General features: G+C 41.6%; 1 protein-coding gene across 1 annotated transcript; it reads right to left on the bottom strand.

Moving 5' to 3' along the window:
- Window positions 1-6,948: 6,948 nt before the first annotated feature.
- On the bottom strand, window positions 6,949-12,204 carry LOC142227692 (uncharacterized). Its single transcript, XM_075298126.1, has one exon. The coding sequence runs from the start codon at window positions 12,202-12,204 to the stop codon at window positions 6,949-6,951; it is 5,256 nt and encodes a 1,751-aa protein (XP_075154241.1).
- Window positions 12,205-13,265: the final 1,061 nt, after the last annotated feature.

Here is a 13,265-nt window from a genome sequence, read left to right as displayed (position 1 = left end):
AATAAATTGTAGATTGTCTTTATTTGAAAAGAACTGTGTTTTAATTATCGGGTTATTAAACACGCATCAATATAAAAACGTAACAATTGGTGTCGGAAGTGAAATAACAAAAAAAAAATCTACAATGAAGTTTAATGAGTTTCGAGTAGAAGACTTGAAGAAGGAATTGAGCAAACTGGAGCAGCCGACTGCAGGAAACAACGCACAATTGCAAAAAGCGACTACTAGAAGAGTTGGAACGGCGAAAAATGGATATCGAGACGCATGAGTTTGATTATAAGGAAGACATTGATGAATCAATTCTTGTCAATACCAGCAGTGTAGAAACTCCATCTGTGGCTTCGAGTGTTGTAGATTACACATCAATGCTCAATGTTTTGAGCAAAATAATGGACGCTAATTCTAGAAAATTGGAAGAAAAATTCGACGAAAACTCAATAAAGATGGACGAAAATTCTATAATTCTCAATGAAAAACTTCAAGAAATTTCTGAAAGCATGGAGAAACGTGTGGACCATATAGAAGGTCAAATTATAGAATTGGATAAGAAAGTTCTTTCCGTAGATGCGAAAATTGTGGTTCACGATGAGACATTTCTACACCTGGAGAAAAAATGGCTGACATGGAAATTAAAGGTGGTCCCGTGCGCGAAATCGAGGGCCCAAAAATCAAAACTCCTGTTTTGATGGCTCATCTTCATTTGATGTTTTCAAATTCCAATTTGAGACGGCGGCATCCAGAAACATGTGGAATGACAACGACAGAGCAATTGAACTTCTGTTGGCATTGAAGGGTAATGCTGCCGATGTAATACAAAGTATCCCAACTTCTTCCAGAAATAACTATAACGAAGTAATTGCTGAACTACAACGCAAGTACGGTGGAGAACATAAGCAAGACATCTTTAGAAGGGAATTAAGAGGTAGAGTCCAGAAATCAAACGAGACTCTACAAGACTTTGCAACAGAAGTTGAGCGGTTGGTGCTATTGACATACTCAGGAGAGAGTCACCCACTTGTAGATCGCATCAAAATTGAGACCTTTGTGAATGGCATTTGAGACCCAGACATAAAATATGCAACATATGCGTCACAAAAGGTTACATTCGCAGAAACAGTAACATTTGCACTTGCGCAAGAAACTGCGAGATTGCTGGCACGGCCTCAAATTCACAAAGTAAGCAGAGTAGAGACCGAGTGTGAAGAATCGAAATCTGTCGTTGAATCAATGAAAGAGGCAATAAAGCAGGTAATGCAAGAATTGAAACTGTATGCAACTAAATCCCGAATCAAATTCTATAACTGTGATAAGCCGGGACATATAGCTCGAGAATGTATATGGGAAGGTCGGCATTAAGCTGACTATTTCCAACATATCCGTTAAGTATGAGTTCGTTGTGGCCGATATAGTAGATGAAGTTATAATAGGTGCGGATTTCATGATTGACTTTGGTCTAAACCTGGATATGAAACGTCGTGTGATGTTCTGGTCCGATACCGAAATACCGGTTAATGTGGGATACGACAAGAATACCCCTATCAGTCGGTTGACTACGAGCAAGCCAGAGTTAATACCACCGCATTCAGAAGCGATATTATGGGTGCCAATGAATGGAGATTGTGAAGTCGGCAATTTGTGGGTGGTTGAACTAGCAGAAAACAAAAACAACAACATCTTGATAGCAAATGCCCTGGTAACAGCTAATAAAGAGAGACTAATACCAGTACGAGTTTTGAACTTTCCCGACAATCAAGAGCATATTGGAAAATTTTCTGACATTGGTAAATGTACACCAGCCGAGGCAATAGTCAATTTGGAAAGCAACTCATCGAAGGCACATGACACAGCGAAGAAACACCTTGAAGGTTATGTAGAAGCTTGGACACATCATCTATCACCGATCGAGAAAAATAAGGCCAAGCAATTGTTATCGAAAAACGCCTCTGCCTTTGCTTTTGAGAAGAGAAATCAAGGAAGAACATCTGTTGTGAAGCATGAAATAAATACTACAGAGCAAAGACCAATAAAACAGGCCCCACGAAGTGTTCCACTGGCAAAACGAGATGAGGTACATAAACTCGTAAAGGAAATGACGGAAAGTGGTGTGATCGAGCCATCATCAAGTCCTTGGTGCTCACCAGTTGTACTAATCAAAAAGAAAGATGGAAGCACCCGATTTTGCGTGGACTACAGAAAGTTAAATGATGTCACCAAGAAAGACAGTTATCCACTTCCACGCATTGATGACACGTTGGACACAATAGCCGGAACAACATGGTTTTCCACGATTGATTTGCAGAGTGGATATTGGCAAGTAGAGATCGCCGAGAAAGACAAGGAAAAGACAGGTTTTGACAGTCTTTGGCAATTCAATGTAATGCCATTCGGGCTCTGCAATGCTCCGGCTACGTTCGAGCGATTGATTAAGAGGGTACTAAAGGGGTTGCATTGGAAGTCCTGCTTGATATACCTCGACGATATCATAGTTGTGGGCAAAACATTTGACGAGCACCTTAAGAACTTGAAGGAGGTTATTCAGAAATTGTCAGCCGCAGGTCTACGACTTATCGCTAAGAAGTGCTCGCTTTTCCAGCGAGAATTTAAGTACCTGGGTCATCTTGTTACAGCAGAGGGCATATCCACCGATGAAGACAAAATTCAAGCAGTAAAAGATTGGCCACGTCCAAAAATCTCCATGAATTGCGCAGCTTCCTTGGTTTATGCACGTACTGTAGACGATTTGTGCCAAACTTCGCCAGCATAGCCGCTAGTCTCCATAAATTGACGCAAAAAGGTCAGAAGTTCCAGTGGAGTGAAGAACAGGAAGAGTCATTTCATCATCTAAAAGATCTTTTTTGTTCAACTCCTGTTCTGGCGTATCCTATTCCTGTTTTTGGATACAGATGCTAGTGCGTACGGAATTGGTGGTGTGCTATCTCAACAGATTGACGGTAAAGAAAAGGTCATCGGATATTTTAGCCGAACGTTATCCAAGCCCGAGAAGAACTATTGCGTAACTAGAAGAGAGCTGCTTGCTGTCATAGAAAGCGTAAAGCATTACCACAAATACTTGTATGGGCAGAATTTCTTGCTAAGGACTGATCATTCAGCTCTACGATGGTTGCTTCAATTCAAGAATCCGGGAGCTCAGCTGGCACGTTGGATAGAAAGACTCTAAAGCTATGATATCAGTATCGAGCATAGAAAAGGTGGCAAACACGGCAACGGGGACGCCTTGTCACGTCGACCTTGTAATGTCGAATGCAAACACTGCTCGAAAGCTGAACATAAGGAAGAAATCGTTAATATCCGCCTGTTGCACGTCGAATCTGCAGCGGACTGGCCAACAGAACAGCGCAAAGACCCAACGTTGAGAAAAATTATTTCGGCAAAGAAGGAAGGTAAGAAACCTAGCAAGAAAGACATCGCAGCCGAAAGTCCACTAATGAAATCATACTGGCCTCAATGGGACAGTCTATGTCTAGTCAACGGAACCCTACAACGTAAGTGGGAAAGTGAAGATGGCAAGAATAGCCGCAACTTGATAATCGTGTCAGATTCCAAGGTAAAGGATGTTTTGACGGAATTCCACAATGGACCTAGTGGAGGTCACTTAGGAATAACCAAAACAGCCGTGAAGCAACGATTCTTCTGGGTTGGATGCCAGAAATCAATTGCTGAATGGGTGGCAAATTGTGAGAAGTGCCTAAAGGTGAGTATTAAGTTCGAGTTAGCCGCTAAAATCGCTAAAGTGAAAACTAAATCTGTAAGAAAAATGCATGAAATTATACGTATTTGTTGCGAATTTTATTATAACTTGATGGGGAAAAACCCAAAGCAAATTTTCACAAAGTTTGTATTCCTTAAAATGGATTATTAAAGAAAAGTAATCGTGAAAAAATTACGTTTTTAGCGGCTAAACTCGAACTTAATACCCACCTTAAAGGCGAAAGGGCCAAGACGAAAAAGTAGAGGTCTTATGCAAGAGTATAGGCCAGGAGCGCCTTTTGAAAGAATAGCAATGGACGTTGCAGGCCCTTTCCCAGTAAGTGATTCTGGAAATCGATATGTCCTTGTGGCCATGGACTACTTCAGCAAATGGCCAGAAGTTTATGCCATTCCTAACCAAGAGGTGAAGACGATTGTAGATGTAGTCGACAAGAACTGGATATGTCGCTACGGTGTGCCGACCGAGATACACTCAGACCAAGGAAGAAATTTTGAATCGGCCATATTCAAAGAGATGTGTGACTCCCTTGGTATTAAGAAAACAAGGACTACGCCATTGCATTCACAGTTTGATGACATGGAAGAAAGGAAGAACAACTTCGAAAGTTGGTGGATAACGGTCAACGAGACTGGGACGAGCATATACCAAAGTTTTTTCTGTCGTATAGATCAGCCATACATGATTCCACGTCACGAAGACAGGCCAAGGTTAGGTTAAAGTGGCAGCCCGATTCAGATTCAGGCTCACTTAGACTATTCAGAACCTTCTCGATTATTTTCTTCTGTTGAACAAACCATATTGTTCCAAAAACATTAGCAGACTGCTTAAGTTAACGTTTTCCAGGTCCGCCAGTAATCTAAAGCTATATGCCCCTAAAATTTGCTTACGCCTTACACAAAAGCAGGACACTAACACAAGAAGTGCTTTATTGATTCCTTTTCCTCCGCATAATGACAGCTCATACAATAGTCATTATACTTCGCACCAATAGTTTTTGCAAAATCGCCTACCAGGCAGCGACACGTTATAGCAGATATCAGGAGCGAGAACACTAGCATATCTAGTGTGCGGTTTAAATTTAAATGGGTCCATATTTGCTTGTTTCCGTTACAACCCTTGCAATTCTCCCATCGAACATTCGCCGTCATGACAGCCTTCTCACGCAGTAAGAGCTTACAGGTAGCCAGAGGCATACCAACAGATTCTAGTTCCCCTGGAATATGTAAGGTAGTTCCTATGTAAGGTAGTGCCTTGCTAGCTCATCTGCTTCGCAGTTCCCCGGTATGTTCCTATGGCCAAGCACCCATATTAAGTGAATATTGTACTGGTCAGCCATCTCGCTGAGAGATTTGCGGCAGTCGATGGCCATTTTCGAGTTGAGGAACACAGAGTCCAAGGATTTTATTGCAAGTTTCATCATATTGAACGATTCCCAATACGTATTCCAGTCAGCTTTCCTAACATTTGGCGGAAATATGGTCTTGGTGGTATGGAAATCAAATTTGAAACTGATGTAGCGATGATCTTAGAAGCTATGTTCACTTAAAACCTGCCAATCAGATATCATTTCATTCAGTTCTTACGAGGCCAAGGTGATGTCCAAAACTTCTTGCCTGTTCGTAGTAGGTACTTATTACGATGATTTTATCCGCTATTAAAATACACGTCCGTTCCGTTCGACGGAACGGAATTGAAGTTGCCCGGAGATTTGATATTCGGCACTACACCCAATAAGCTCGCCATGGAAGAAACCAGTAACGACATACCAAACACATTTTGTAAAGTTCACGAATCAGTGCGAAACAAAATAAAAATGGTCAGCGAGAGGATGAAGGCGAGATATGATCATGCAGCAAACACTGAGGGCTTTAAAGAAGGACAACTGGTTCTGCTATTCAACCCGCAACGAAAGAAAGGATTATGTCTGATTAATATATTTGGGTATTTTCCTTAAGCTGAACTTAGGTTCAAAGGGGGACTTAGGTCCGGTTAGAACTAAGGTTCTATTTGGGGAAAAGGATTGATTGTTGGGATTGCAGAATCCCATAAAACGGCACAAATGAGGCGAAGAGTGGATTTATCAATCACAATTGAACTCAGGTTCCACCGATGCAATTGATGAGAGTTCTACTTACATGTCACTTACGAACAACAACAAAAGCGATTGGGAAATTCAAAAACGGGAGTTTTTGGAGAGTAGAGAGATCTTGTTTATTCGACCGTAGAATCCAGAAGAAAAAAGCAAGCCGAAAGTAGCACGCAGGCTACCTCGGTGGAAAACAACAAATATTATTGGCCGTCGCCATAGTGAAAAGAATACTGGTTTTTTCCTTAATCTATTACTGAGAGAATTACAGTATAATACTTCATTTTTCGCAATATGGTAAACTTTATCCTAATCTAATACAGGGTAACACTTATTCTAATTCAGTTCATTAATTCAAGTTATCATTAATTAGTAATTCATATTAATTTAAAATTGGAATTCAAAACTACATTCAACATTCTCCCCGGCTTGGGCGAATAGGCCAATTAATTCCGATCAAGAACCAGATGCTAACGCTGCAGAGCTCGGATGGCAATGCGAAGGATGTGGCGCGGTAACGTTTGCCGGTTTTGTAGACGAGCTGCAAAGCGTATCCCTCGTCTTCTCTCTTCGTTGACCTGACGTCTTGCCTCTAGCCTGTTAAGTTCATCGCGTAGGTCTTCTTCCTGTGCTGGGATGGCTCTGGGGTTTCTCGGCGCTTCATTGTTACCCTGACGACCTTGTTCGATTTGCTGCAAACTAAGCCGTGGTACCGGATGCAAGTGGAGAAGGGAATGGTGGTCACTGTTACATATCTTACACCCGTTTTCAGAAGTGCACTCGTAGGTGGGATGAGAACGTGCCAGACAGTTGAAGCAGTATCCTAAGCGGCGAACCGTACGGCGACGAGCGCCGACATCCATATCTAAGAAAATGCGACAGAACCGGAGAGAGTGGAACCTTTCGCAAACAAGGCACTGGTGAAGGCGTGGATTTCTGGGAGCCCTGCGAAAATAAATACATGTTTCTATTTCGTTAAATTGTATTACTAGAACCTATGGCTAACGATTCCCATACGGAGGACTACTAAGGAGAAACGGTGAAATTCTAAGAAACAAAAGCAACTTGAGAAATGCATTCGAGAGAAGAAGGAAAGAGTGAAGGAGGAGTTGGAAGACAGACTTTTGCACTATTACTTTTGTGGATTGGGTTGAGTGTTGGTGAAAAGAGGACATATTTTGGTAATATCTCTGGTGACATCGCCATTAGTTGTGTGAACGTCGACCACTCTAACGAGCCCATCAGGACCTGGGTGTACAGCTACGATACGACCGAGCCTCCACTCGCAAGGTGGTAACTGATCGTCTTTTATCACCACTATTTGATTGATTTTGAGATTTTCTTTTGGACACTGCCATTTGTAGCGCCGTTGTAGCTCTCTCAAGTATTCGTCCTTCCAACGCCGAGCAAATTCGTGCTGCTGAGACTTCAGCCTTTCCCAGCGGTCTGAGTAAGATAAATTATCTTGGAGATATTCTGGGGCCGCTACCAAAGAAGAGCCCCTTAGGAAATGTCCAGGTGTTAACGCTAAAAGCTCGTGCGGGTCATCAGACATTGGAGATAGGGGGCGAGAATTGAGAACAGCTTCGATTCGAATGAGTAGAGTAGAGAACTCTTCATATGTGTATTTATGATTTTGAGAGACTTTACGGAAATGAATTTTGAACGATTTGACTCCTGCTTCCCATAGCCCTCCTATATGGGGTGCATGAGGTGGTATAAAACTCCACTGGAAGACATGAGCTCTATATTTTTCAGCCACATCACGCGAAACGGTTTTTAAAAACGTCTGGAGCTCATACCGCAGCTTCCTCTCTGCTCCGACAAAATTTGTTCCATTGTCTGACATCACCTTTTGTGGTAAATCTCGTCGCCCTACAAACCTGGTAAACGTCGCCAAAAAACATTCTGAGGAAAGACTGGAGCAAACTTCCAAATGGATTGCTTTTGTACTAAAGCAAACAAAAACACATACGTAACCCTTTTGATATATTGCTTGTCGCATATTCGAGGTTTTGATTGAGAAAGGCCCTGCGAAATCCAAGCCCGTGACGGAAAAAGGAAGGGAAAAGGAGCATCGCTCTAACGGAAGAGCCCCCATTTGTTGAGATTGGAGCTTTTGCTTATAGATGATGCAGATTTTACACGATCTTATACACTTCCGAATGGCCGATCGCAGTCTTGAGATATAATATTCGCCTCGAATCGACCTCATCATCAAGTTATTTTCAGCATGTAATAAAGTAGAATGTATATATGAGATATACAGTTTGCAGTACTGTGAGTTTACTGGAAGGATGATTGGGTGACACTCACTAAACGTTAAATTTGATTTAGCAAGCCGTCCATTTATTCTTATAATGCCGCGCGCATCAATGTAGGGATTAAGCGGATATAGCGGACTTTTCCGGTGGACATGTTTCGATTCACTTAGCATTTTGTACTCGCGAGGGAAATATCTTCTTTGAGTAATATGAATTAAAAAGGTCTTAGTATTCATAAATTCTTCATGTGAGATTGCTGCGGATGTAAAACCTAATCGACTTCTTGTGCGTTTGCAAAACCGAAGTACATATGATACAACCCTCAATGCTCGAGCCCAACATGAAAATCTAGCTAACAAATCTTCGTCAGCTTCAAGAAGATGATACGTTTCGATTCTTCGAATTTCTGGGGGGCTTTCATTGTAGACTATAGACTTAGGCCAATCATCGGGAGACTGGTTTAGCCATTCAGGACCGTGCCACCAAAGCGAATTGTTCATAAGCTCCAGCGGGGTACAACCTCGCGAACCAAGGTCAGCTGGGTTTTCGTTTGACCGTACGTGACGCCACGAACAATTTCCTAGGTTTCTAATTATTTTCGCTACTCGATTTGCAACGAAAGTTTTCCAAGTATGTGGTGGTTTACTTAACCATCCTAAAGTTATGGAGGAATCACACCAAAGAAATAATTCGTAACCGTGAATGGGAAGATCATTGAGAACGTGTTTGGTTAATTGAGATAGGAGAACAGCACCGCAAAGTTCCAATCGGGGTAAACTTAATGGGTCAATAGGGGCCACTTTTGTCTTTGAGACCATGAGGTGTGTTTGTACTGATTCACCTGTATCGACTCGAATGTAGATGGCAGCGCAATATGCCTTTTCGGATGCGTCGCAGAAACCGTGGAGTTGAGTTTTATACAGTGGGCTAAATTTTACCCATCGAGGAATTTTGATATGCGAAGTATAGGGGAGGGATTCGATAAATTGATTCCATTTTACCAGAGTATTTGGTTTGACATTTTCATCCCATCCAGTCCCCTCTAACCATAATTGTTGTAACAGAATTTTAGCCTTAATTATGATCGGTGAGATCCAACCAGCAGGATCGAATAATTTAGACACTGCAGAGAGAATCTGTCGTTTGGTAATTGAAAGAGACTGTTCTGGAGGGTCTATTTTGTAGGAGAAACCGTCATCAAGGGCGTTCCATTGGACCCCTAGGGTTTTTGTACCACTGGCTTCATAAAATTTAAGGTATTTGGAATCTAAAACTTGATCGGCAGAGACTGAATCGAGTATTTCGGACCGATTTGAAGTTATTTTCTTTAGCTGAAAACCGGCGGAATTGAGTATTCGAATTAATTGCGATAGTGATTCGATTGCAACTTTAGAGTCGTGAGCTCCGGACAGCACATCGTCTACGTACATCTCCTTTCGAATTATTTCAGCGGCCAAGGGATAAGAGCCTTCTAAATCCTGAGCGAGTTGGATTAAAGTTCTTATGGCCAAATAGGGAGCACAATTTACTCCGAACGTTACCGTTTTTAATGCATAATCCCTTATGGGACTAGTGGGAGAGGGGCGGAAGAGCACTCGCTGAAAATTGATATCGTCGCTATGAACGAGAATTTGACGATACATTTTCTCTATGTCGCCATTGAAGACGTATTGAAATAATCGCCATCTTAATAAAAGGGTCATGAGATCCGATTGCAAGGTGGGGCCCACGTGTAGCACATCATTGAGGGAAACTCCAGACGTCGTACGTTTTGAAGCGTTGAAGACAACTCGCACCTTAGTGCTAACACTTTGTGGTTTGAAAACCGCATGATGGGGCAGATAAAATGATCCAATCGAGCCATTATGGAATGTCTCATTGGATGATGTAGGTTGCATTTGGTCAAGGTCTAAATATTCTTTCAAAACACCATGATAGGTATGGCAAAGCTCAGGATTTTTTCTCATGGAGTTTTCCATCCTAACATATTGAGTTAACGATTGGTTCCTAGAATGTCCAAGCGGAGACAGGGCGTGGTAGTTCTCCTTGAATGGAAGTCGCACAACGTAGCGCCCGTCCGAATTTCGGAAAGTAGTACTAGTGTAAAGGGACTCACAATACTCGTCGGAAGCTGAGAGATTTTGTTCGTTAGGAACCTCTTCTTGCTCCCAAAACAACCGCAGCTGTTGACAAATTGCATCTTCGCCAAGATCACTGGCCTGAAGTGAAAAAGATGTGACGGACTGACTGGCTATGGGACCACTAATTACCCATCCAAATATCGTAGACTGCGCTAAGAGGGAATCGCAAATATTTCTAACTCCATGGAGCATAATTTTGGGAAGTATATTGCTACCTAAGAGCAAGTCGATGTGGCCAGGGAGATGAAACTGAGGATCCGCTAAATCTAACCCTTCGAGATCCGCATCGCCAATTTCTCCCTTAGGAACAAAAAAACTAGGTAGCAGCCGTGTAGTTTTTGGGACGACAATAGCATGCGTGTCAATCGTAGTGTTATGAGACTCGGAGAAAATAGTTATAGGGCAAATATGACTAGAATTGGCTATAACCTGACCACCAACACCACGAATTTCAAAACGCCTGCTTTCGGTCGGGAGTAGAATTCTTTGTTGAAGTCTTCGAGATATGAACGTCTTTTCAGACCCTTGATCAAGAAAAGCTCGAGCCTTGAAAGTATCCCCTCGATGCCTGATAGTAATTATTGCCGTGGGCAGTAACGTGTTCTCTCTTGAAGAGTCATCATTAGGAGAAGAAAAATGAGAAGAGGTCTGGAGCACAGTGGCAGTATCAGAAAACCCCACGCCTTGAGACGCAGACGGTTCCATATGGTCATTATCAGACGAGGCCATAGTGAAATTCGCCCCTAAAGTTTGGGTATTAGTCCCCATATCGTCGGAACTATTTACTGCCCCACGGTTGGGAAAATGTAAAAGGGTATGATGGTTCCTCTTACATTCCATGCATACAAATTTGCTCTTACAATCCCTTCGTATGTGAGTATACGATAGACAATTAAGACAGATTTTATTCTGCGTTACAAACTCGTTGCGAGATGTGGGACTAAGGTCTCTGAATCTGGAACTATTCTTTAGGGGATGAGTCAAATCACAAAGCTTACACCTGAGTCTTGGAATACCCTCAGTTTTGAACGAATTTATCTCTGAAGGTCTTTTTGAAACACCCTTCGGACCGTGGATGCTATCGAGCCTTTCAACAACTTCATATCTATTGGAAAGGAAATTGTCCATTTGAGGCCACGATGGCAGCTCCTTATGTGAATCCAGGGATTGTTCCCACAATGACAGGGTTTCATGGGGTAACTTGCTTGAACAGAGATGTACCAGAATTGGATCCCAGTCCTGGGTAGAAATATTATGGGTCTTAAGAATCGCCAGGCAGTCATTTATAGTGGTCTGAATCTTCTGTAAAGACTCACTACTTTCAACTGATATCGTCTTGAGATTCAATAGAATTCTCAATTGGTTGTCCACAAGCACTCTCTTATTCTCATATCGGGACCGAAGGGCTTCCCATGCTAACTCGAAGTTCTCCCCACACAATTGGTACTTCTTCACTATGCCCGCGGCCTGTCCCTTTACCTTAAGACGGAGGTGATATAATTTTTGAACAGGAGACAGTTTGGGGTGGCTAATGTATACAGCTGTAAACATATCGCGGAACGAGGGCCATTCCTCATAACCGCCTTGAAAATTCTCCGTATCGCAGGGAGGTACTTTAATACAACCGAAGCTTGAGATAGACTCGGTGGTTTCGAGAGGGAATTGTATGGGCGAAGGCGCAGGGGGCGGCAAAAAAGTTTTTTGCAAGTCTAACATTTTTGCCTTACATCTGTGAAAACTCGAAGTACATACTCTATACTTTTCTTTAGCCGATGCTGTAAACTCATCAGTGAGCTTTTCCCCCTTGGTGGTGAAAATCGTTCTGTATGCCGACTGAACATTTGTCCATCGCTCTTGCAAATCTTGCAAAGCAACCACCAACGAAGAGTCAGTGTGGTCGGTCTCCGAAATGTTTTCGAAGTCAGCACAATACATTATCAAGTCGTCGGAGTCAAAGATAAAGTTCCCTTGTAAATTCGCCATTTTTACGGAACGAGTGAGCATAAAATAGGGAGACGTGGAAAAATTTAGGGAGAACTCTCAAAGACGACGAAAAAGTATGCCGCAGGTCACTTTTCGGCAAGTGCTAGTTTCCAAATTGCAAGAAACAACAAAGTTTGTGTTCACCAAAATTGGGTTTCAGATTTGTAAGAAACAAACTTAGGTAAAATCGAAAATAGGAAAAGTGAGTGTAGTAGAGACATAAACCGCCAAAATTAAATAAAAAAAACTCAAGAGATAAGTTTCGAGTTCGAATAAAATTTGTGCTCATCAAAATTTAGTTTCTGATTTGTAAAAAAACAAAATCAGATAAGAATCTAAAACAGGAAGGGTGGGTGTAGTAGAGACATAAATCGCCAAAATTAAATAGAAAACTTAAGGGATAAGTTTCGAGTTCGAATAAAATTTGTGCTCATCAAAATTTAGTTTCTGATTTGTAAGAAACAAAATTAGATAAGAATCTAAAACAGGAAGAGTGGGTGTAGTAGAGACATAAACCGCCAAAATTAAATAAAAGAAACTCAAGAGATAAGTTTCGAGTTCGAATAAAATTTGTGCTCATCAAAATTTAGTTTCTGATTTGTAAGAAACAAAATTAGATGAAACCGATATTAGTAGAGCTTCGTGTTCCACCAAGTTAATCCAGCTTCTAGTAACTTCAAATTTCAAATATCAGTATTACTTCATAACGCATTTAGAATCAAACAAAATGTTATGGGAAAACATTCAGAAAGTATGTGGCAAATAAATTTACGAATTGAATTCCACGACAATAAAACAGTATCATTTGCCGTTTCCAAATTTGGGTATTGGTTTCATCCCAAATTTGATAATCCCACAAAAAATCACCAATTCGTAGTCACTTCACAACAAAACTTTCAACTAACACACAGCAACTAAAAGAATAGATTCAAAAAAATGAGGTGTAACTCTACCAGCAGAGATATCGTGACATTCAAGTCCCTCCCAATTCTGACAAGAGTGTAGAGATTCGAGAGCCAGGCATAAGCTACTACTTGACGTCAAGCCAAGCGATAGCTCGA

Source organism: Haematobia irritans, chromosome 1 (genome assembly GCF_050003625.1).
Source record: "Haematobia irritans isolate KBUSLIRL chromosome 1, ASM5000362v1, whole genome shotgun sequence".
Lineage (NCBI taxonomy): Eukaryota > Metazoa > Arthropoda > Insecta > Diptera > Muscidae > Haematobia > Haematobia irritans.
The sequence above is the reverse complement of the archived record's forward strand: the minus strand, read 5'-3'. Positions and strand labels throughout refer to the sequence as shown.